This window comes from Macrobrachium rosenbergii, chromosome 30 (genome assembly GCF_040412425.1).
Source record: "Macrobrachium rosenbergii isolate ZJJX-2024 chromosome 30, ASM4041242v1, whole genome shotgun sequence".
In the NCBI taxonomy this organism is placed as follows: domain Eukaryota; kingdom Metazoa; phylum Arthropoda; class Malacostraca; order Decapoda; family Palaemonidae; genus Macrobrachium; species Macrobrachium rosenbergii.
This window is the reverse complement of record NC_089770.1, coordinates 14,521,001-14,547,030: the sequence shown is the minus strand read 5'-3', so window position 1 is coordinate 14,547,030 and position 26,030 is coordinate 14,521,001. Positions and strand designations below refer to the sequence as shown.

The 26,030-nt window shown below is 39.9% G+C and overlaps 1 protein-coding gene across 2 annotated transcripts in view; it reads left to right on the top strand.

Annotated features, from left to right (window-relative positions):
• The window catches only part of LOC136855063 (ras-like protein), a 31,006-nt gene extending 5,776 nt beyond the window's left edge, over window positions 1-25,230 (top strand). The window contains exons 2-7 of one of the 2 annotated variants that reach the window (XR_010857879.1): window positions 7,892-7,940; window positions 15,061-15,174; window positions 15,596-15,738; window positions 16,470-16,630; window positions 19,235-23,550; window positions 23,610-25,230. Coding sequence is in view for 1 of the 2 variants with exons in the window: in XM_067131840.1 (XP_066987941.1) it covers window positions 7,892-7,940; window positions 15,061-15,174; window positions 15,596-15,738; window positions 16,470-16,630; window positions 19,235-19,303 (536 nt within the window). In the remaining variant the exon portion in view is untranslated. Of the gene's footprint in view, window positions 1-7,891; window positions 7,941-15,060; window positions 15,175-15,595; window positions 15,739-16,469; window positions 16,631-19,234 lie in introns of both variants that reach the window. The other variant, XM_067131840.1, reaches the window with a different exon arrangement.
• Window positions 25,231-26,030: the final 800 nt, after the last annotated feature.

Genomic DNA, 26,030 nt, shown 5'->3' with positions numbered 1-26,030 from the left:
ATTCCATAGTGTTATAATCATCTGGAATTTGGAGTTGCTCCTACACAATACAAACCTTTGTTCTTTACGTATGGATATAGCTTGAGAATGTGAGCTGGAATGACCATTCAAACTTATGGACAAGGTAGTCAACTCCTGACAGGCAGGGGGAAGCTCTGCCTGCCTATCGCTCTACACACCGCTTTGCTTCCAGCCGCCGTCTAGCCCAGACATCTTTTATGACAGCATGACTTTTGCCTTTTGAATTTTCTATTGATTAACTTGAATATTATTTTTTATATAAGTAACTTACCAAGTAATTATATAGCTATAAGTTTCTACTAAATTAAGCAGCTAGAATTTTGAAATTACTTGTTAGCACTCCACTTTTGTTTTGGCTGACTGACCCCCCCCACTTTTGAGGTAAGAGGACCAGCTTAGCAAACGAGATCAATATGTTTCAGATGGCTGTGGTTACAGTGATTATCAGCAGCGGTTTTTTGGAATTTTGCTTCTCAGTTGATCTTATTTGGAATCATTTGGTGAAGTATTCTCACTTTTGTTAGCCTTTTCGGCACAGTTAGATAGTGTTAGGTGTTATTTCAGACAGAATGACTGATTTTGACTGTGTTTGCTGAACTTAGACTGCTTTAGGCTTTTCTGACTCGTGACGTGTCGGCTATGTCCGATTCTGGTTCTCAGAGTTTTAGGTATTGCAGCAAAGGCTGCAATACCCATTTAATTAAAGCCTTTTATGACCCACATACACTCTGCACGACTTGTAGGGGTCAAATATGTTCTCTTGACTTGACTTGTGAAGAATGTGTTTCATGGGATGTTAAAATGTGGAAGACTTTGAGTAGTCATTTGAACAAATTAGACGGAGACAAAAAAAGGAAGGCAGCTGTTAGAGCTAGTAGTAAGAAGACTTTAGCTAGTCAGGTTTCTGCCAAGTCCTTTAATGATGACATATCTGATTCTGTGCCATTTTGCCATCCAGATCCCACTTCTCGGTCTGTACCAACCACTCCTCACCCCGGCTCCCTCACTCCCAATCCTAATCCCATTACCAGTCTTGAGTCAAGAACTAACCTTAAGTTCGGGTTATTAGTAAACACAATGGAGCAGTTAGGTGCTTCGGTGAAGGCCCTAATGGACGAAGTTAGTGTTAAAAGTGTTGGTGAAGTGTCAGTGGAGGAGGTGGCTGTCTGCCCTGCCGATTCTCCTAGGCAAAGGTCCCTGGCAAACTCCCCTAAACCTGGGAGGAGCCAAACTGGTAGCCCAAAGGTGGTTGATGGGGTCTGCCCCCCTCAGTCGGACCTGTTGCTGCGTCCCATGTTACAACGGAGTGCTGTTGGAAAGGCATCTCCAGGGAAGTGGATCGTCTTTCGTCTCGTGTTCCCAGGGCAGGGTCAATATTGTCAATTCTTTGTGTGCAATCGGATACTCTTTCACAGCAAAGAATCCCACTGGCCATACCGCCACGCCTCTACAGGTTGAGATGAGCACCATCCAGAGGTAGTACCGTCTTGTAGCAGCTTTCTCAACAGGTAAGGAATCAGCAAGCATTTTACCAATGCTAGCAGTTTTTCTATTTTCTTTACATTACAGTTATTAATGGATTGGAGTAGATTATCCATGCATCCCACCTCCTGCAATGTGGGATTCAGCTATGTAATTACTTGGTAAGTTACTCATATAAAAGTGACACTTTTATAATAAAATAAAGTTTTATATATACTTACCAAGTAATTACATGATCAAAGCCCTCCCTCCTCCCCTCGCATGGATAGGAAGGCATAAACATATTGATCTCGTTTGCTGAGCTGGTTCCACTCTTACTCCGAAAGTGGGCGGGGTCAGTCACCTAGTCAAAACAAAAGTAGAGCTACTGCGAATTTCAGAATTCTAGCTGCCAACAAGTAGAAACTTACAGCTATGTAATTACTTGGTAAGTATATATAAAACTTTAATTTTTATTTTAAAAATTTCATTTTCCTTTCCTGGTTGTTGACTATGTGACTGTATCAAATTTTTCAAACCCATCAGTCAAATAAGCCTCCTTGCAAGGAATTAAGTTTGTTTTTTCCTTGCCCCTATGAATACTGATCATCAGACACATAACAGCTTCTGGTAGTTCCACAACAGCTGTTTCATTCTCTGATATACTTCATTAATATATTTACCTTTCAGGTACAGTAGATTTAGCAACTTGGAAGTTTCATGACAGCAAGGTTTATACCGTAAATATTTAAAGTAAAATCTTGCTATCACAGCCTTCCTTATTCCTCTGATTTTTGTTGCTCAACCTTTGTGATTATTGACAGCTGCAGATGAGGCAAGTTTCAACGGTAGTGGAAGGAGATTGAGGCATTTTTCTTCTCTTCATCATCTTCATATACATTATTCTTCTGAACCTCACCTCCGCTCTGACTCGGCTGTGAGTTCAGAGTTGGGGGAGTCTGCCCCAAGTTAGAAGGCTTATTAAACTTGTTTCCATTCACCTTTCCCTCTGGGGTAGGGGGTGATGTCTTGATTGCCGTTGGCAGTTGATTTCCAGGACAGGGCTGGGACTGAGTGCCATTCCCAAAGATTTGATGTTTTCTTTGTCTCATCTTTGTAAGTTTTTGTGGTTGCTTCGAGTCAAATTCTCTTTCTCTCTCACAGAGAAGTAGTGCGCTAATCCTTTGTGCAACTCAATCCCTCATTTTCCCAGCCTGCAGACCGGGTTTACAGGCAGCAACTAGTTTGGAGTGTTCTCCATCCTTTTCTATGGTCGGATGACTGTAGTAACAGGTAATCACTTCGACCATTCTCACTGCAATCCTTCGTGATAGCACAGAGGGGTGTTTGCATGGCTCTTTCGTACAGACGCCAGCTTTCTTTACCTGACCTACAGGTTGAGTTAAGTTTGCTGATGGTCCAGTCATTCTCTCTATATTTCCTTGGTCGGGCAACTTCAGTGTTACGGAAACATTTTGACACTTCCCCAGTTTTCGGATTGCACAGGGAAGGGGTTGGATGGCCTGTTCATTCTGCTCATTCAGTTCTTGAATGCTTGGTTTTGATTTGAGTTTTCAGGAGCAATGAGCTGGTGTTCCTGGTCTATCCATGGTCAGACAGCCATGGTGACTGAGTAGCACTTTGACCCTTCTTTCTCAAGCTCCTAAGGGCCATTAGTAAGGGGCTAGCATGATCCAGTTGTGTAGCTCAGGCTTTATCAACAGCTCCGATCTTCAGATCAGGATGTTTGCAGTGACTGGTATTGTGGAATTTTTCCATCGCCTGTGATCTTACAGTGCCACTCCTACTCAGGCTGACCAGTTCTTTCAAGGCTCCTGGACCACCCCTCCCCAGGACCCCCCTGCTGCTACCTATGCTCTGCGCATGGGTGTAACTGCTCCCTGGGGTTCCCAGGAACCTAGAGGTGTCGTTCTGGCTTAGCTAGCCAGGCTATCTAGGCCAGCCAGGGTACTGTACTACTGGTAAAGGATCCTTGGCTTGCAGGGGTCCAGGGAAATGACAGGGCCTGTGGTCATTTCATCCAGACTTTTTCAGGGATGATTCCCCCCTTCCTTCCTTTCTTTCCTGTAGAAGTCCGTCTTCTAGGAAGGTTTTAGCACGATCACCAATAGCCCTTGCCCACATTTTTGTGAGTGAGTACGCTCTCCATGGCCCATGGGTCTGTTGTCAGCTTGGTTTGACTACTGTTTATGGCCTTGCTTACCTGAAGGAGGCATTGCCTCTACTAGACAGGGCAAAGGTCCCAAGGACTGTTCCCCCATTTTCTTCAAAGGTTTCCGAAGACAGGAGGTGGTTAAGCATTGGGGCTAGGATAGGAAGCTTTCATGCTGTCTCCCGAGCTTTTTCACAAGCTAAGTATGTACTTGTATTGCTCTTAGAACTGAATGGGTTATACACCCAAGTATGGAACGATTCCATGGGGGTTTTTCGAAAGGCCTCCTCTTTTCAGAAATAACTTAGCTTTACTCTATGGGAGAAAGGTCTCTTGTTGGGACTTTCAGTCATCTTCACCTAAGGTGTAATGAAGAGTCTATGTTGGTGTCAACTTACACTCTTCTGTGAGAGGTATACTGGATGTATTTGGATATTGGTTTGTCCTGGCAAACTTCTTGTAGTTTTTGGCTCTTGGCAAACTTATTGTAGTTTTAGCCATAGGACAACCTTCTGTCTCGAGTTAAGTGGTGATGAACTTTGAGATTTTTACCCTCTTTCCCATTTAGAGAGTGAGCACCTTAGTCTTTTCTTAGGATTCATGCTTCAGCAAACTCAGGGAGGTTGTGCACAAATTTCTGTTGTATTGAGGACATCTTGCCTGTGGTTTTCACTGTCCTTTAGTTCCTCTGTTGTCCTTGTAGATGCGGCAGGTTCTGAGAGCAACTTCACCTGCCAAGTCTGAAGAAGTTGTGTCTTCAGGGGATTGAGACTATGGCAGGATGACAGGAACTGAACATGGGAATGCCACTAGTTTTTTTTCCCCCATGGATGCTTACATGGTTGAACACATCCAGTGATGGATAGGGTGCACATCTGGGCATTGCGCAGAGTGGTAAGTCTCACTTTATTGCTGACGTCTAGATAACTTTGACACCTACTCTACAATGGGGTACAGGTAACGGGGTCATTGGTCCCCAGTCACCTGCTAGCTGTGTGGTTTGAGGTCCTAAGAGATATTCCTCTCTAGTTAACTTTAGATCCAGCCACTCATAGTCTGGTATCTTTGGGGATTGAGAGCCCTGGCACTTCATGCTTGGATGTTTTCCAGCCTCTCCCCCAACGAGAGGGTTCTTTCTTTGCTCTCCATTGGAGTTCTCAGACACTTCCATTCCTTTAGCGGCTTTCTACAGGATTAGAATTATGGGTGGTCAGACATAGGTCTGAACCCAGAGACTGTCTCGTTTAGCCCTGACATTGGAATAGATATAGGTAAGTCATTTGGACTCATGTTTGTATGGTATCCAGGAGGATGGAGATCTGTTTGTTCAAATTGTCCTGAATTTTTTAATGAGATTCAGAACTGTTGGTCATGTCTGTCTGAACTTTTCTCATGGTCCTCACTGAAGGACACAGTTGTGTCTCTTGCGAGATACTACCGAGTTCTGTTTGAGTGCTGCAGTACTATCTTGAATGAACTCGACACCTCAGATTTTGTATGTCGACAACCCTTCTGTTAATACTAGAAGAGTTAAGTTTTTCTAGCATACTTCCTCCTGGCTCTTTAAGTTGATCTGCGGACATTGTCTCTTCCAATGTGGAAGGAGAATTGCAACCCAGACAAGAGTTCAGGATAGTAGGGGCATCACTCATCCTATATGTTCTTTGCACTCAGTGGGAACCTGTCAACTTTCAGGTATTACGTGCAGAGAGGCGATCGGGTATGATCACCTGCATGTTTTACCTGCAGAATGTTGCCCACTAGCCTTGGACATGCTTTCCATGGACCATTGGTGGCTGCTCAATGGGTTGGATAGCAAGCCCAGCTCCCTTTGGGACAGGTAACACCTTGTTTAGGTATCCAGTTGGCAGGAGACAGGGTAGTATTGACTGGTTCTCCTTCCACTCTTTTTCTGAGACAGGGTAGTATTGACTGGTTCTCCTTCCACTCTTTTTCTTCCTTCCTCTTCCATAAACAGAGAGTGCCATTCAAATATACAGGCTGGATGGACATGGGTGCAGGTTCGCTATCTGACTGAGCTCCAGTCTTTTCATTGGCATGAAGGGATGCAAGTTCCCCTTCTCTCTTGGCAGGGGGAGAGTAGGACAGACAATAATGCAAGCTCATTGATTTTATTTACCTATCGTATTGTCTCTGACACTTTAGTATGGGTTCTTACAGCCTGATTGAGTAATGGCATACAAACCATTTATTAAATTTAATGGTCCAGAAGTCTAGCAACTGTTACATCCCATACATACAGTATGCCAGAGGTGCAAGGATCTGTCCATGGCTCCTAACAGACCAGGAAGGTTGAACCTACCAGTCAGTTCAGAGAGCACCCAGATTCCTCCTACCAATAGGTAAGTCTTCTATGTAAAGAACGAAGGTTTGTGTTTGTCTAGGGACAAATAGCAGATTTTAAAAGTAATTTGATTATTTTTCGTAACATACAAATCTGGTACATGGGCCAGAAGGCAAAATGGGGTGCAGACCGACAGGTGTGCTTCTCCCTGCCTGTTGGTAGACTAACTTGTCAGTAACTTTGAATGGCCACTCCGGCTTGAGTTCGCAAGCCAGATCCCTATGTAAGGAATTTCAGGTTTTGTATGTTATGAAAATAAGAACTTCTGGTTTGTATGTTATGAAAAATACAAATAACTTTTAAAATCTGCTATTTTTATATTATATTATACAGTAATAGTAGGTAGTTGGGCCTCGATGGCACAGTCGGTTACAGCAGTAGCTTCGGACCGTGGAGGTCTGTGGCGCTGGTTCAAATCACGCGGCGACTGATCAGAGGCGGACACTTTGTTATCGTGTAGACACCCGGGATTATGTATGTAATCAACGGATAGGTTTGCTTAAAAGCAAATCGATGTTACAGACTAAATACACACACAAAACAAAGCCACTCCAACATCTTCTAAAACATAACAAACATCTCACTCATCTCGAACTCTCGACCTGCCCAGCAACAACCTCCTCGCTGCTGGGAGAAAGGGCGTTGGATCTGGTATGATACATGTACCATACGCTACCGGGGTCTAGCGATGTCAGGCAGGGCAGCCGATCGAGACTACGGTCTACCCCAAAGCCAAATCAAAAGTCCTTCAAAAGAAGGCATCGTGCTTACCCCATACAAAAATGGGAAAAAAGCACGTTAAAAGAAGAAGAAGAAGAAGAAGACGGTAATAGTAGGTACCGTAGTTGTCTCACAAGGGGTAATACTCTATTGGTAAGGTAGTGTGTTCAAAATTTCCCTGATAGGCACCTGTATTGTAATTTCAGAAGTTTCTCTTTGTGGGAACTACAAAAGTATTTTGAAATTTAGGTGTGATTAAGTATCTAGATATTTTTTAAAGAAAAATAAAGATATGATTTATTTATTATTAATATTTTTGGTCTGAGTTTTCAATTATTTTTGTAAAATAAAGATATGATTTATTTATGATTGATATTTTTGGTCCGAGTTTTCAATTATTTTTCTAACATTGCACAAGCTTTTTGTGTTATAGTTCAGTAAGTCTCGTAGCGTAGGTTTTTACGAAATGCTGGTTAGTTGTTTCTTTTTTCTGGTTTATATGCAGCGTAAGTGTTAGGTCTTAGGAATGTGGTTTTCCCAACCCAGGGTTGACGAGTGGTCAAAATACATGTAGGTTTTACTGTACTGTAGTGAGGTTGTATTAATGATGTATTGTAAATACTTTTGCAGTATTACAGTACATACCACCAAAGGTTTTTTTTTTTCTTTTAGTTCATTTTTCCGGCAGTTTTCTTCATTATTGTAAGTTTTTATTGTCAGAAAGAGAAATGAGCTTTTATCAGAGGAAGTCGGATATTTAAACTGCTTATCTCCCGGAGAGTAAGTTTTCCTGTTTAGTCCTTGATAAATTTACTGTTTGTGAGCGTTCACATTGAAGATAATTTTAGTTTTACCATAGAACTCTTTTTCTCTCTTGCAAAGTGATTTATACAGAGAGTCAGAGTTTCATCGAAAATGGTATTGAAGAGCATTGCAGGTCAGAAACTTGAAGTAGCTGTCATTTCTGATTCCTGAGCGTACAGTATTAATATTATTATTAAATTGGGTACAGCATTAGGTTTTGATGACATAGATATCAGTACAGTATATAATTAAACTGTATTTTGTATTGTCTAAAAATAAGAATGTACTATATGACTCCATCCTCATACCTTACTTATTCCAGATGTTTCTCTCTTTTCTTCCGACAGCTGGAGGCGTGGGTAAAAGTGCACTCACCATTCAACTTATTCAGAATCAGTAAGTACGCCCATTTGCTCACATTTCAACACTGTATTGCTTACTGGATTATCGTGTTTTACGGCGTTTCCATAAGATTGAAAATTCATTATTTTGGTGAATATCGGCCCAATACAGTATTAACCCTACCTTGTAAATAGTTTGTGCACTTAATGTTCAGGTATTCTATTTTATTTTTGCCATCTTTTCCTCACGTTCGTACACTGTAGGGATTATGTGTGTGTGTGGAAAAATAGTGATCTTCCTGCTTAGAGAGGAATTAGTAATAGAGATACAGTAATTACAGCAACAAAGATTCTGTGTAATTAAAATAGCCAGTATCCAGAACCTTTGATTCTTGGATTATATAGGAACAACGTTTCTCAGTTTCTGACTACTGTGGAAATACTCTCAGTGACTTTCTTTGGGGTCATTATCTCATTTTCTTGAAATAGTATTCCTTAATGAAAAAATAGAAGAAAATTTAATTGGATTTGGTATAAAATTACAATGCAGAATAAGCATTCATACTTCGACTTTTTGGTTTAAGTGGTAAATATTGAAGTGTATTTTCTCATTTTTTTGTGTTTTATCTTCCCAAACTCTCATGAGGTCTAGGTCTTTCCATCTCCTAGCTCCTCAATTTCTTAGCCCACCCATAAGTCTTGATTTATAACCAATCATTCCTCTTCCAATTTCCTCCTATGTCCAAACCATCTCAGTCTTTGAGATCTGTCTTTTTTCCAGCCTCTTGATACTGCAATTCTCCACCAATTCTTCACTTATAATGTGGTTTCCCCACCTCACTCAGCCATGAATCTTAACATTCCTAGACCAGACATTTAAAGAACCACCTCCATTTTCCCATGTTAGTTCCCATGTTTCTGCTGCGTACAGTGGTACAGGTCTGAAGCACCAATTCGAAAGTCATTTCCGTCACCACAAGAGATTGATTCACCAGTTTCTCTCTCTCTCTCTCTCTCTCTCTCTCTCTCTCTCTCTCTCTCTCTCTCTCTCTCTCTCTCTCTCTCTCTCTCACATATCTTGTTACTGAATATTGAAAATATCATTATATAAAAAAAAATACTTTTTATATAAGTAACTTACCAAATAATTACATAGCTATTAGTTTCTACTTTACGCAGCAGCTCAAAATTCAAAAATCATGGTAGCGCTCTTTTGTTTTGGGTGTAGGTAGCTTGCCCCCGCCCACTGTCAGGGAAGAATAGGTGCAACACGACTAAAGGGCTCAATTTGTTTCTGCCAGTCACCGGATGGTTTGGGCATTCTCTTCATTTGGTGAAGTATTCTGTGTTTTTGGTAGTGCGCTACTCTTAATTAGCCTAGCTAATATTCATGATTTTCCTGTTTGTGACTTTCCCGATTTTGACTTCGTTTTTGACCAGTCATGTCAGACTCTAGCTTGTCGAGTGTTAGGTACTGCAGTAAAGGCTGCAAGAATGGACTTACATCGGCTAAATATGACAGCCGTACCACTTGTTCTTGTAGGGAGCAAGTTTGCTCACCAGACCTTAATTGCAACGAATGCAAGGATTGGGATAAAGGGAATGGAAGGCTTTGAACTCTCATTTGGAGAAATTTCAATATGACTGACTTAGGAAGGCAACCGCTAGGGTTGAAGCTAAAGCTTCCACTAGTCAGGCTAATTCTCTGGTAGTAGATGTTGCCGATTTACATTGGGAATTCAGTGAGAGTCCTTATAGACAAATTTAACAGTGTTGGCACAAGTGCAGTGTCAGTGCAGTGTTAGTAGAGTGGGTGGCTACTCTTCCCACCAACGGTCCTAGACCAAGGTCCCTGCTAAACTCCCCTTGCTCACCTGGGAGGAAGCAAACTGGCAGTCTAAGGGAGATCAGTGGGGTTTGCCCACGGGTAGTCACTTCCTCAACTGAGTGTTGTCCATAAGTCCCAGGACTCGAAGGACTGCCACTAGGAAGGTGTCCACTTGGATGTGCACGTTGTCGTCAAGCGACTCAGACTGTAACATGCCCAAAAAACGCAGTAGGCACTATGCTAGTGTTTCGAGGCCCTTGAAAAGGCTTGGTGCCTTGGTGGAAAACGATTCGCCTCCCGTCTGTAAACGTGCTATGGAGAAGGCTTGCCGTCCACTCCTCTTTTGCAGTTTTTGGGAGTCTCCTGGCCAAGCTCGTAGTGTTCCTTCAATGTCCACCGAGCATAAAAAGTCCGAGCGCTTAGTGTCCAAGCACCCGGGTATGAGCATTCAGTGTCCGAGCACCCATCATATGAGTGCCCAGTGTCTGCGAATCCAGTGTGTGAGCACCCATTGTCGAGCACCTAGTGTATGAGCATTCAGTGTATGGGCATCCAGTGTCTGAACACCCCTCATATGAGAGCCCAGTGTCCGAGCGTCCAGTTTTTGTGGGCGCATCAGATGAAACGCGTCCACCTGTCCTCAAGCGTTCAGTGCCACAGGTAGGACAGCCAGTATCTGGCATGGGGGGTGCAATGTCTCCTGTTCTTGAGGACCCGTCTTGGCACCTATTCAATGTTGGCAGGATAATATTTTGAGTCTCCTTCAGAAGCCACCTTTGGTGGCTCAGGATCCTATGGACCCTCCTATGTCGCCTATTTCCTCAGGGGCAGAACCCTTGGATGAGGAACAACCGACTTCAAATTATTCAGCACTTTTAGGATTCTTCCTGGTTTGTTACCCATATACTCCATCTTCTCCAGTCTGCTTTTATGATGCGCCAACTTGCAGGGACTCCCAGGTTGCCTTGGATGGTCCTATCTTCTTCCTCTAGGAAAGCTTTGGCACGCATCGACAACTGGTTTTTGGAGAATAGAGATGTTGGCAAAGCAGTTTTTTGTACGCCTCTTTTTTGTTTGATATGACAGAAGTACCTGGGAAAGCTCCCTCCTTCAGAGTTTCTGTCTCCCCTCAAGGGGACTTCTCCAGCCTCATCAGTGCTACTTGTCATTCTGCATTCTCCTCTGCTAGAATTTTATTCACTGCATTTACCACCTCATCAAGGATGTATTCAAGGTTTTCGAGGTCCTTAGTGTTCTCGATTGGATGGTAGGGGTGTTGATCAAGAAAATGGAGGACTACGCCACTCTGCAGGAGAATTTTGCTGGAAATTGGTTGGGGTGCTGGTATACGCCGACAGATCAGTAAGAGACAGCACCTGTGAATTGGCAACAGTCTTTACTGCGGGAGAACTTAAGAAACAGGACTTGTGGTGCTCATTCATCAGTGAAGGAGTCACTCCCTCTCAGCGTTTGTCCCTCCTGTTCGCTCCTTTGGATAAAACCAGCTTGTTTCCTCAAGAAACCCTGGAACGAGTGATGGCTGAACTTCAGAAGAAGTTGACGCAAGACCTGCTTGTGCAGTCCACCAAGAGGACTAGGGTTCCAGCATGAGCTCCTTCGACTTTCACTGCTGTCAGGACGACTTCTCCTTTGTCTCAGCAGCCTTTTCGAGGAAACAGAGGCTGTTTTCTATCCCGTCTAAGAGCCAATCTCCGGTCGGTATGCGACCAGTCAAGAAGACTTCCAGCAAACCCGTCCCTCACAGGCGAGATACCTGTCCTCTGTGTCCCGGTGGGAGCAAGGTTCCTCCATTTTTGGAGCAGATGGACAGCCAGGAGCATAGAACCATGGGTTCTGAAAGTTTTGAAAAGAGGCTACGCGATCCCTTTCAGGGACAGACCACCTTTAGTAACCTCACCCATCAGCTTGACGGCCTACTCAGTAGGCTCGGAGAGGTTTTTGGCCATCTCAAGAAGTATCAGCCCTACTCGATAAGCAGGCTGTGGAGGTGGTCGAAGATCTAGATGCAGAGGGGTCCTACAACCACCTCTTCATTGTTCCCAAGTCATCGGGAGGATGGAGACCTGTCCTGGACATCACTGCACTGAACTTCATCATTCAAACAGCAAAGTTCAGAATGGAAATGAACCAGTCCGTCCTGTCAGCCATCCACCAGGGAGACTGGATGGTCACGATAGATATGCAGGAAGCATACTTCCATGTTCCAGTACACCCAGACTCCAGAAATTATCTGAGGTTCATGTTCCAGGACAGGGTCTTCCAGTTTGGGCACTGTGGTTCAGCAAGTTTTTACTTGTGTTCTCTCCCCTCTGGCGAAGTGGCTCCACCTAATGGGAATAAATGTTTGTCTGTATCTAGATGACTGGCTCCAACGTTCCCCCTTGAGATCCCAGTGCACAGAGGACCTTCAGAAAACTCTTCATCTTGCTTAGGATTTGGGGTTGTTAATAAATTACAAGAAATCCCAACTAGTCCCCACTCAGTCGATTCAGTATTTGGGGATGAAGATAGATTCTCTGAATTTTCGGGCTTTTCCGTCCCAGCAAAGAATTCAGAACTTCTCAAGAAAGTCCAGGACTTCATATCATGCCTGTCCTGCTCAGCCAACGAGTGAATGAGTCTCCTGGGAACACTCCTCCATCAAGAAATTTGTTCCATTGGGCAGATTGCACACCAGAGTGTTGCAGTTCTTCCTCAGGGCCAACTGGCACAGGAAGAGCTTCCCAGACTCGTTTGTCTTCCCCATCGCCCCCCAAATCAAGGGGGACCTTTGGTGGTGGCTGGTAGAGGACAGATTTGCAATAGGAAAGACGCTGTCTCCAATGAGCCCCAGCCCAGTGTTGTATTCAGATGTGTCATATGTGGGTTGGGGTGCTCTACTCAACAATATGGAAGTTTCCGGGACATGGTCTCCAGCCGAAAGGAACCTTTACATCAACGCAAAGGAGTTGAAGGCGATACATCTAGCTGTTCAGTACTTTCAACAGGACAGTCGTGGTCCATTCGGACAGCATGACCGCTCTGGCCTACATCAGGAACCAAGGGGGAGACATTCCTTTTGCGCTTTACGAAGCAGTCAAGGACTTCCTTTTATGGGTGCAAGTCAACAGGACCAACGTTGTGACCCGCTTCATTCAGAGCAAACTGAACGTCCTTGCCAAGTTGCGGCAAACAGGTTCTGCCAACGGAATGGACACTGAATCCACAGGTGTGCACAGACCTGTGGAGACTGGGGAAAGCCATTGGTAGACTTGTTTGCAACGTCAAGAAACCATCATCTCACTCTTTATTGTTCCCCAGCTCCAGATCCTCAGGCATGGGCCATGGATGCCATGCTGCAGGATTGGTCAGATGTACATGTCTTTCCTCCATTAAGCATGGTGAGGAAAGTGTTGAAGAAGTTCATCGCCCACAACAACACTTCGATGACCCTAGTAGCTCCCTTTTGGCTGCACAAGAATGGTTCCCAGACCCTCTGGGCCTTTTAATAGACTTTCCAATACTATTACCTCAGTGAAAAAATCTTCTCCAACAGTCCCATTTTCATCGACTTCATCTAGGCTTATCCACTCTCGCTCTGACAGTCTTCATACTGTCAGGGAGTTTGTTCAGAGTGAAAGGTTTTTCAAGAAAGGCTGCAGAAGCAGTTGTGAAATGTAGGCGATGATCTTCTGCTGCAGTCTGCCTAGCCAAGTGGGCAGTCTTTCGAGGATGGTGCCGAGAGCATAATATCTCCTCTACTCAAATGTCTCTAGCCGAAATTGCAGACTTTTAACTGTTCCTGAGGCCTTTGAAAGGGTTGGCTACATCTACCATCAAGAGTTCAGGGCGACATTAAATTCCATTTTTAAACATAGGGGAGTAGACCTGTCCTCAAATTCAGATATCAGCAATTTGATCAAATTGTCAAATACATTTAAGGAAGAGAAACATACCATGGTCACATGGAACTTGGATGTAGTTCTTAAATGCTTTTTGGGCCCTCCTTTTGAACCTTTGGAATCCTCCTCACTTAGAATCTTGACGAGGAAGACCCTATTTTTGATGGCCTTAGCTACAGCTAAGAGAGTAAGCGAATTGCATGCCGTTGATAAGAAGGTAGGTTTTTCTCAAGGGATTGCAGTATGCTCTTTGACCTCAGGATTCTTGTCAAAGAATAAAGTCTCTTCTAACCCCTGGCCACGTTCATTTACGGTCAAGAGCGTGTCTGCTAGGCCCAGCAGATCAGGAGAGAGTCCTCTGCCCAGTGAGAGCATTACAGGTATACTTGGAGAGAACTAAGAGGATTAGAGGTGCTTCTCAGAATCTCTGGTGTTCAGTTAAGGACCCCGGTCATCCGTTAAGTTACCTATATAAAAATGACGTTTTTATAATACAATAAAGTTTTAAATATACTGTACTTACCGAATAAATATATGATTGGAGCCCTCCCTCCTCCCCTCTTATGGACATAGAACATAAACGAATTGCGCTTTTTAGCTGTGTTGTACTTATTCTTCCACGAAAGTGTGTGGGGCAAGCTACATACACCCAAAACAGAAGAGCACTACAGTGATTTTTTAAATTTGATCTGCCGTGTAAAGTAGAAACTAATAGCTGTTTAATTATTTGGTAAGTATATATAAAACTTTTATTTTATTATAAAAATGTCAATTTTAGCTAGAGGATTTGCCAAAACAATTTGTCAGTCAAAATATTGAAGGAATTGAAGTAATGATCATGTAAAAAAAAGCTCTTGAAGTCCAGTACTGTATGTTTATTTGTTAATACTGTATTGTAACAGAAAAATTGATAAGGTAGAATAATAGAGGAAAATTTGTTTAAGTACACTTTAATAAATAAAATTACAGCAGATCACATACTATATATAAAGTAAGAGTAAAGCTTTATAAAAATTCTGAAGATTTGCAGACCTGGCCTTGGGACAGTTTAGCAGCTTTTAAAAAGCCATTTTAAGATTAAGAGGGTACTAAACCATTTTTGTAAGCATTGCAATTAAAACCTCAAAAGTTCCAGGCAGAAATGCAATGCATTACTGCCCTAAACTAATTCACCTTGTATTTTACTCATTCACTTATATTTTTTATTTGTTAATTTACTAATGTATCTTTTTCAGTGATGGACCTCTTCTTTCTGTATTTCCTGTTATCTTCTAAAATTTCTTTCGAATGAACACCATATTCTTTTGAAGTTTGAATTTCAAGTCAGTGACCCACGTTGGCTTTTTCATATGAGTAGGGTTCATCTTCTGAATAATAATAGTTATGATATTGTAATGTTGACACTGCTATGGTGTAATGTTTATTGTTTTTTTTTTTCTCCACAGTTTTGTTGATGAATATGATCCTACAATAGAAGATTCATACCGTAAGCAAGTGGTTATCGATGGAGAAACCTGTCTTTTAGATATCCTCGATACAGCTGGCCAAGAGGAGTATAGGTGAGATGGCTCACTTTCAGTGTGTTTAGTGGAAATGTGTTGCATTAGCAAATAGGACTTCATTATTAGTTTTCAAAACTCCAGAGCGGGTTAATGGCATCAGTGCACTTTCAGCGGTGCACTGCAGGTGCAGTGACCCCTTGACCCCTAGCTGCAACCCTGTCCATTCCTTTTCCTGAACGACCTCCATTCATATTCTCTTTCTTCCGTCTTACACTCTGCCCTCTCCTAACAGTTGTTTCATAGGCCAACTGTGAGGTTTCCCTCCATTTGCACCTTTAAAAGCTTTTTACTCACAGTTTCCATTCCAGCTCAGAATAACCTCTTAGGTCCCAGTGATTGGTCTATGGCCTAAATTTTATATGTCATTCCATATACATATATACAACATACTGTACTGTGTATGCCCTCTTCATTTCAGTGCAATGCGTGACCAATACATGCGCACAGGGGAGGGTTTTCTCCTGGTGTTTGCTGTCAACAATGCTAAATCATTTGAAGACATTAGTACATATCGTGAACAAATAAAACGAGTGAAGGATGCAGACGTAGTACCTATGGTTTGTAAGTATCCATTGTGATTGTTGCTTTTCTTTTCAGCATTAATGTTTTTTGGCTGAGGCATGAATATGGTCTTTGTATGATTTTGAGGAAGATTTCCAAAAGGAGCAGGTTGGATGAATTTGTATAGTTGAGGGTTTTAACAAAATATAAACAGTATACAGCACTGTGGAAAGGAAGATTGTTTACATTCCAGTTGATGGTGGTCGTGACCAGATTAAATACAGAGCCCAAACCATTTTCTGCTAACTATTGTATACAATTTTGAAATTTGGGAGACCAAGTAGCTTAACATCATGAAGGAAGTGTTGGAGGTGTGGGAGATTTGGACCTTATCATAACTCCTTTTGTGTTTTCTGTATAACCATAAGTTCTGGAGATTGTTGTTTTTCCAGAGTGACACAAAAGAGCCAGGTCTGTCCTTACTCCAGTAAACACACACACACACACACACACACACACACACACACAGCTAAATAACTTGGATATTATTTCAAGTACACTATTCTGATTTTTTAATAACCAGTATAAAGTATTACATATAATATTCTCATTCACTTGATCTGAGTAAGTTTAAATTTTATTGGTAAGCTTAATTCATGCCAAATTGTTGCATTTTAAAAATCACATGTTTTTTTAATTGGTTTTGTTTAAAAATAACTGGCCACTCATACCAGGGCATTTTAGACAGTTTTTACACACAGGGTTTGATGTGTTATCGGTATTTTTTCCAGTGGTGGGAAACAAGTGTGACTTGCAGGTGCGTGCCATGGACATGCAACAAGCGCGGGAAGTTGCAAGAAACTATGACATTCCGTTTATTGAGACTTCAGCCAAGACTCGCATGGGAGTTGACGATGCCTTTTACACCTTAGTTAGAGAGATCAGAAAAGATGTAAGTATTACTGTTATTATTATTTTTTTTTCTATCTAAGTCATCCTATTCAACTGGGTGGTATTTATAGTGTGGGGTTCCGGGTTGCATCCTGCCTCCATAGGAGTCCATCACTTTTCTCACTATGTGCGCTGTTTCTAATAGCACTCTCTTCTGCATGAGTCCTGGAGCTACTTTTCAGGGATCTTGGGATCATGTCTAGTGTTCCTGTGATTATGGGTACAATTTCCACTGGCATATCCCATATCCTTCTTATTTCTATTTTCAGATCTTGATACTTATCAATTTTTTCTCTTTCTTTCTCATCTACTCTGGTGTCCCATGGTACTGCAACATCAGTGAGTGATACTTTCTTCTTGATTCTGTCAATCAGTGTTAAGTCTGGTCTATTGGCATGTATCACCCTATCTGTTTTGAAACAATAGTCCCAAAGGATCTACGTTTCTTCACTCCTCAGGTTGGTGTCATTCTGTCAATCCAGTGGAGGGCTTTTGCAGCTGAATCATGCCTCTTTTTGTAATGGTTCTGTGCAAGCAGCATTGATGGTCTCATCTTTCATGTTGCACTTCCTGCATATGGGTGAGATGTTATTTCCATCTATTGTCCTTTGGGCATATCTGTTCTTAGGGCCTGATCTTGTACCACTGTTAGCATTCCTTCTGTTTCCTTCTTGAGTTTTCCCCTTTGTAGCCATTGCCATGTTTTGTTGCTGGCCAGTTCTTCAGTCTGTCTCGTACTGTCCGTGCACTGATTTGCTGTGCCATTCCTCTATTCTGTTTTTTTCATTTTCCTGTTCTGCATATTTCTTGGGTTTTTGCCTACGCATCCATCCTTCTTCCCATGCACTGTGTAGCTACTGGTCTTCACTTTTTCAGGTATTGCCCAGTGCTCTGCTCTCAATGTTGACACAGTTATTATTATTATTATTGTGTTATGTATATGTAGTCTGTCTGTATTTGCTCTTGGTGTTGTTATGTATTATTATTACTAACCTTTGTCCACTACTATCTGATTACTGGTACTGTGTTTACTCATGCTTCTGGCATTGAGTTTTAACTACTAAGTCTCTGCAACTATTCTTTCCTGATCAAATCCTTCAGCTATATCCTCCTATTATTGTCAGGTATTTGTATCCTGTCTCATCAATGTATTTGATGCTATTATTTATCCCTTCAGTCCTGTTGTTTTTTGTATGCTGTAAGGCACATTTTTTCTATTCCAAACTCCACCCTGATGTCCCCAGATACAGTCCTTACAGTCTGGATTAGGTATCTATTTCCTTGGTGCTCTTACCATACAGCTTGATGTCGTTCATGAACATCAGATGGTTAATTCTGTTGCAGTTGGCACTCAGCATCCATCTTCTGCAGTTAATTATTATTATTATTATTATTATTATTATTATTATTATTATTATTATTATTATTATTTATTATTATTATTATTATTACTTATTACTACTATTAAACCCTACAACTGTCTTATTATGACATCATTATGTAGAGGACAATTCACATCATATTTGAGAGATGAAGACATGTAATTATTATTATTATTATTATTAAACCTTTTCAGCCAAGGTTCATAGGGTTGATGATGCCTTTTTCACCTTTGGGTAGACAGATTTAGAAATTATTGTTTTTACTAATGTAACCTTACCATTAGAACATTTATTGGGTTGGACATGAAAAGAGTTCTTGCCATTCTCCATCCCATACTCTTTCTGCCTAAACGCTTTTATCAGCTCTAGGTATTCATCTATCCCATTTTTCCATGATTTCGTCCATATTTATTGCTTTCCTTATCAGCTGCCACTCTTTCCCTTTCATCACATGTACAAACTAATTGTCTTGCTTTTAACCCCTTGTGGATGGATAACATACATATATGTTTACATATTGCTTTGTGGTGGAGTCTGGGAAACATACATATATGTCCAAGATTTCGCACCAGACGATTTGAAGGAATTTTACGGGAAAAGTGCTGAGATCACTTCCTTGGGCCATAAATGAATCATGGCAACTCTTACCCAACTCTGTAATTGCTAGTTAGTACAGGAGAGATGGATCAGTTTGCCTTGAGATGTTTTAGAGGAATGTTGTCCAAAATTCCTATCCAATGACATCTCATAAATATTTTACAATAAATATTCTCAGAATTTGTTACTGCTTTTAGTTCTTATCTGTTATGATATTGTGTGAGCTATAATTATAATTTAGCAAAATAAAATAAACAGAAATATTAGAAAAACCACTTATAACTTGGTAAAATTAGCATATTTTCACGACTATATTTTGGAAAAGAGGCCCCACACCAGGTTGGAAATATTCACTTTCAACTTCCCCTGGAAGGTACAGAAAATTTTTAAGAATTTTTTTTTGTATACCATGTACACATGCATATCTTCCTCTTTTAATTGATGAGTTTTTTTTTAATTGGCCATCTATGCATATCTTCCTCTTTTAATTGATGAGTTTTTTTTAAATTGGCCATCCTTAAATTTAGCCCGGTCTTGGGGTGTGCTTAATATATATTTAGCCCCGGACTGTGAGGGATAACTGTTATTGTAGATCATTTTGGTAATCTGTCCCCTTTCTGTTTCAGAGGGAACATAAGAGGAAGAGGAATCATGCAGGACAGTTGAATCTAAAGAAAAAGTGTATTGTATTTTAGAAGGATTGTGTTGTGTTTTTGCAGACTTTCAAGGAAAAGCCAATGTCAAGGCATGCCCAGTCGTTTTCATCACTCGTAATGCAGGATGATTTTTAAATCAGTGCAGTATGTCGACAGTCAATTCTGCCCTCTTCGTGAAATTTCAGAGAAGGCTCTTGCATGTAGAGTTGTGAAAGTAAAATGAGTAAAACCAGTTTGGGAAGGATGAACAGTTACTGGAAAAGATGCAGTTGAAATTACGCCTCCTTTCATATTTTGTATAAGTAATCTTACAGTATGGGAATATTCAGTCTGTGGAGCATTAATTTTCTGATGTACTGTATTTTCTTACTGTGTATAGTTTTCTTGGTTTTTGTCTTGACATTTTATACCTTTCAGATAAAACTCTCCTTTTGTAACTGGGTTATTCATCCAGTATGTCAGTTCCTGAGTACTGTAGTCTTTTTTTATGTATTTCATTAACTCTCAGAATCCTAAGCACTTTTAAACAGTCCTTTTGCATTTACTTTCTTACAAAAAAACACTTGAATGTTCCATTGCTCCCTATCATGATCGCTGCTTTTGAAATGCTCTTCGAGATAATCGTAACCAGAACTATGATTTCACAGATTCAGGAAATAACCTTAAACCCATGAATGTAAGGCAGTTTATGTAAGCATTAGAGTCCTTTGCCTTCTTACTGTGTGCAATTTAGTTTTTTTAAATATATATCAGGATGTTTTCAATTTTACGGGGTTAATTGGTCTAACATTTTTTACACCTGCGTTGGTTGAAAGCAGTACAGGAACTGTTGCAGTCATTTTTACGAGCTTTTCTATACAGGCTCCTAAGGAATATTTCTTTCCCCTTCACCATGATTTTGTGTATACATTAGTGTCTTAGGTATTTTTGTCATATTTAATCCTTGCAAAAGATTATATTTCCCAAGTGAACATTGAAACGCCATCACATGTGCTATTTTCTATAAGACTATTGACTTGAATTCCAGTCATTATGTTGAGTATTTAGGATTTTTTTCCTGGTCTAGGTGTCCTATTAAAAACCCATATAACTTACTGTACCCAAATGTAGCTTTGGAGCGAGGGCATTGTAAACGTACCGAGGAAAGTTGTCCCCCCGTTTCTTTTTAGTTAGCTCAGTATTGATGTCATAATTCTGCGGTAGTACCCATGATGTAAAAGCTTGTTCAAAAGTTTTCTTAGTAGCTAGTCATTTGTAGTATCCCATATCCCAGTTATGTTTGAAATACGGTGTCTTATTTTGTATTCTACGCTGTGTTCCTTGTAGTCGATAACACCCTCGTGGAATGAATTCCTTTGAAAATATTTTGGAGCAATGAAGACTTTTACAGAGGACTCGTTACCCGTTTCATCCTAAGAGTTTTTTTTTCTTTGCATGCAAGAGACATTCTTTCGGCACGAGGTTGAGATCACCCAGAAACAGAAGACGAAAAACAAAAGAGATGCTTCTCAGATATTCCACTTATCTTCCCCACTCTTCTGGACGTTTCAAGTGTGTCGCATAAAAGTTTTGCAACTCTATGGCTAAGTTATGGAAAAAAAGTCTTGTTGGTGGGAGGGATGCTTATGATGATCTTTGTATGGCAGCCACAGTTTGTGGTGGTTTCTTTCTGTCTCTCATTTGTGTGTGATTAAGTGAACTCCCTTGTGTTTAGTGTGATTGTTATGAAGCCTATAAATGGAAGTATTAATGTTTGGATGTTGAACTAGCTGTGTTGGCTGGTCCAGAGTAAATATTTATTACAACGCAGTGATGACACTTCTTAGTAAGAGGAGACCTTGTGAAGGGGGAAGTGTAACAGGCTTTCTTTATTTCACAGGGGAAAAAGTTAGTTTTTATTTAAACAGGGAAAAGTTCAGTCAGCAGTTCAATGTACTGAGATATGTTGTCTTTTTAGTTTGAAATTCGTGGCTGGAGAGTCAACAAGATTTAAGATGGAAGGATAGATAGATAGCATAAAATGCTTTTGTATGTTTAATATTTAGAATTAGATTTCTTTTATATTGATGTAAACAGAGAAACCAATGGTTACTGAATGAATTTAAGGGAAAGATTTTTATAGTACTGTACTTTTTAAAAATCAGAATTTGCAGAGAAATATCGCACAAGGGTTATTAAAAAAAAATACAGTGATTGATAATGCAAAGCACAAAAGCAAGAGTAATTTAAAATTTAGACTTGTTAAGCACAGAAGGGAAACTTGCACAAACATTAAGTACTGCAGATAACAAAGAAATCTTTTCTTTGCCTAGTTTTTCATATCAATGAAAGGGTTCTTTTTATTTTGTAAAGTAAACACTGAGGTAGTTGGTGTCAACTTACAGAGTTATTTTTCTTTTTATGGTTAAATCTATACATACGTGTTTACTTTGTAGTTACTGTGTAGTTACGTAACATTTTAATGTTGTGTTGGAGGAAGCAGCATTTTGCTGCTCCTATAACTTTGGCTGTCATTACTTCCATGGTCTTTGTTTTTTAATCTTCCTTCACCTATTATTTCTGTTACATTACACGGAAATGAAGTGAAAACACTGTGCTTTACTTGGTAACCTTAATACTGTTTACAAGTTCTACTGATTCATGAACCTTTTGAAGACTGACAATTCATCTTCTGAAATGATTTTCTTTTCTAGTTGAACTTTACTCTTTCACATAGGGTTGATTCATTGGTCTTAAATCTGTAGAGAACCTCAAATTCATCTTTTTGTTTGTTTCCCTATCAAATTTTTTAGTGTAAAATCTCTAGTAGAATATAACAAAAGAAAACATTTCATCTTAAATTTTAACTTTTGAGGTGAACTGTGATACTGCCTGTGAAATCTGGGGTATTCAGTCTTGGTTGCCATACGTGTGCCTAACTTGGTCAGCTAGTTTCGTTGGTGTAAGACATGGTCGCTTATCAAGGGCTGATGTCATGGCAGCTGAAGCATTGGTTTGACAATGCACCCAGGACCTCTCTTTTTCTTCATTCAGGATAGACTTTGGGGTACAGTAGCAAAGTTTTCATATTTTCGATCAGGCTCTCGACGTGGGCCTGGTCCTGGAAACCTGATATTAATGGCTTCGTATTATCTGATTCAATCTAGCTCAGATACTAAGAATGAATGTCTACATTGATATTGTTCATGTCCAATTTTTTTCTGATTTTTTTTACATGTTATCCAATTTCAAACGCTTAACTTGAAAAATCCAGGATTTTTCATTGTTACTCCATGTCTGTGTCAATTTAATTGGGTGGCTGCAGTGTAGCAAGAGCAATTACCCATGGAACTCTCATGCAGGTTATAAATATATTTTAACAGAGCTTAGTTAACTTGACGCAAATTGTCAAAGTGAATGGTGTCGTGAAGGTATGGGTGATATCAGATATTTCAGCGAATAAGCTTGTCAGGTTATTTTTATTATTAATAGCTGAAAAATAAGTAAACTTTCCTTTATGCAGTGTTGGGTATGTGTTAGTGAGCCATTTGCACTGCTCTATTCCAGCCTTCAAGATGTGTACATTCTTTAGGTATGTTATGAACTCCCAGACTTTGTCATCACAGGCCTTGGTTGCTTAGATTCATTACCAAGCTGAAGCAGATAAACACTTTAGTGCTAGTTTGATAGGATTTGGGCATTTATAGCACCAATATTGGTTTGGTATGTAGTAGATTGATGAAATATACATACACAAACTGTTTTCCAAACCTGAGAGTTCAGTGGTTTATGGGAATGATTCAGGCAAGTTTTGATTGAGCTAGTGGCTTCACTAATTTGCTTACAAGCATCTGGAAATCTGGCAGTGGCAGTTCCGAACTGAATGATGAAATTAAGCTTTCCATTATCCAAGTGTGTCTTCGTCGACCCATGGCGTGGCAAGTTGACCCCTAATGTTTTTTCACCCTTGGATGAATTTTTATACCTTCATATTTTCTTTGGAAAAATTTTATTTGTCAAAAAAGTGTTGCCATGTATTTCATGATTTAATGTTCGAGATGAGTGCTGTACTTACGAGTAGTGAGGTACCTGTGAAGGAAGTTTCCTGTTTTGATTGTTCAGGTTAATGAAATTAATATACACCTTGGCTTACCATTGGCCATGTTGGTTCGTAAGGGGTTAGGCAAACAAGATGACCATAATCATTTAAAGTGGGTGTTGGCAAAATGATTTGGAAATTACGTGCAACCACCTCTTGAGTTTTCTAAGGAAAACATAACCTTAATTTTTTGGTAGATTTTCCTTAGGTCAGTATGAACATTGTGTATGTTTTTTTTTTTTTTTTTTTTTTTTTAAGGCAGTGCAGATGGAAAACCTATTAATAATTCACTGTCATAGGTAATAATTCCATTCCAAGCTGGAAATTGATAACAATATTGCAAAGTCTTTTTGGTGTATAAGTAGAAGTAGCTTGTTGCAGTTTATGAAAATGATTAGGGTTACACAAAATTCCTGACTGAATAAGAATCCTCACTGCCACAAATTTGGTCTTTAATCAGTTGGAGGTAGGAAATTAAGGTAGGTTTGTCCTGCCTTCAAGGAAGTGGAGGAAAAAAGTCTGAGGAAGAATGAGGGAATTAATCTTATCCTCCTTTGTACTGGAGGAGAATAGGAAGGGGTAGCAGAGTTGTATTTAGGAAACAATATTATAAAAATATTTTAATGTGAATAGAATACTTGGTTAGGTATTGAAATTGGACTGAACTTTCACTGTATAAGAGAAGTCACCATGGAAAGCCTGAGTGTTCATTTATTGAATTATTATCCCTATGTTTCAGTTATTAGTTTGTATTTTGTATTATTAAGAATTTTCTAAACTAATTTACTGTACAATAATAGTGTGATTAATTTTAGAAGGAAAGTAACAGCTTTAATTACTTTGGAAAATTGGTGTCATTTGTGTCATTTCATTGTCCACATTCATGTGATTGATTTAAGTGCCTGTGGTGCACCTGGATGATAGTTGTGTGTGATATACAAAAAAATACAAATAAAAAACTCATGTGCATTTAACCAGTGTTGAAGCCTTTCAGCATGATGTGCAATATTTACTAAATATGGTTATATATGTGTCATTGGAATTGCCCTGAAAAACTTGAAACATGCTAAATTCCAGCAGGTGTACGGCGAGAGAGGACGCAAATGTACTCCAGGTATGTCCTGAGTGTGAGTTGACGCATCTTTCATTATCAACTTCCAGCCTTATTCTTTGTGAGAAGCATGTTTTTAATACAAATATATAAATTAATTACATTTTTACTCCTACATGTTTTAAATTGAACTAAAAAATTTTCTTTGTAGAATACATTTATGTAAGTTAATTGTCTTTTGATCTTTTAATAATGTAAGTATGATCATTGGGTTGCAATGTATTAACATGTGAACAAGTGATTTTATGTTAACGTGGTTAGGGGCTTTTGTGTTTTTTAACAAATTTTAATAAATTACAAACGGTATCACCATTAAGGTAATGCTAATAATTAAGGAACAGCCAGGAACAGAGAGAGAGGCTCTAGCTAGGAAAGGGAGATTATTTTTTGAACACCTCCTCATCCCCCTTCGTTTAACCCAAGTCTCTTGCAGAAAATACCGCTTTGAAAGAGATGGTCCTGTGGAGTGATTAGTTATCTTTCAAAGCATAAGGGACATTTCTATTTTTTGTTGTATATTGTGATTTTGTAAGTGGCAGCATTCAATATCAAATGCTCTTTATTAAGTTGTTGCAAAATGACTCAAGGTAATCTTAATGTATGTTTAATATGTTGTCCTGTGTTTTGGGTTGAATAGACATAGTTGTGTAATGAAAACCATGAATAGCATTATTTTGTTTGCTTGTTGTATGAGCATTCCATGCGGTAATATATGTGAAGTTACCGGGAGAGAGAAAAATTGTATCAGCCTTTTATTCAAGAAATTGCAAATTGCTATTCAATGTTTTACTGTTCCTTTTTAAGTTAGGGCCAGAATTTTGTAGTTTAGTCATATTCATTGTCAGGTTTAAACTAATGAGTAATGATCATTTTCTTGGAATGTGAGATTTTACAGAAGCCTGTGAATGGAAGGGGAAACTAATAGGAAGTTGAGTATAATGTGTTAAACATTGTTAAAACACATGTAGCCTACAACTCTCCAATCGACAGACGTCATTTCAAGGTGGTGGTGGGAAATTCTCAAATAAATAGTTAACAAATTTTTTAGAGTAACTTGTATTTTTCATAGGTATGCAAACCTGAAACTTTCACATTGGAGGAAACCCTCCTCTGCCTCCCCACTTCTTCTATTAGTGGTGCAAATCTTGAAAGTCTAGTGGAGGGCATCCCTCCTGCACCTTCGTGAGTATCTCCCTTGTTAGTGTACAGGCCAGTCCAGCTCACGTGCGTGAAAGGTTAAGGTTTGTATATCTGAGAAATATACAGATTACTTTTAAAAGTGTTATATATTTAGGTAAGCCTAAATACCAGCAGAAGGATTGGCAAACCTTCTTTGTGGACCAGAGAGTTGAGGATCGCAGAGGAAATTGGGCATATGTTCATCCTGATGGTTATTGTGAGAATGGTTACTCCCATATCATGATTTTAGAATCAAAAGCAAAGTATGGGACATCTTGTGGGAATGTTTTAGTCTGATCAGCCTCCTCATGCCTTTAAAGCGATGTTCTATCGATGAACAGACAACACTTCATCTGTTTTCTAAGTTTTGATGGATTAAGTCTTAAGAAGATTGCTAA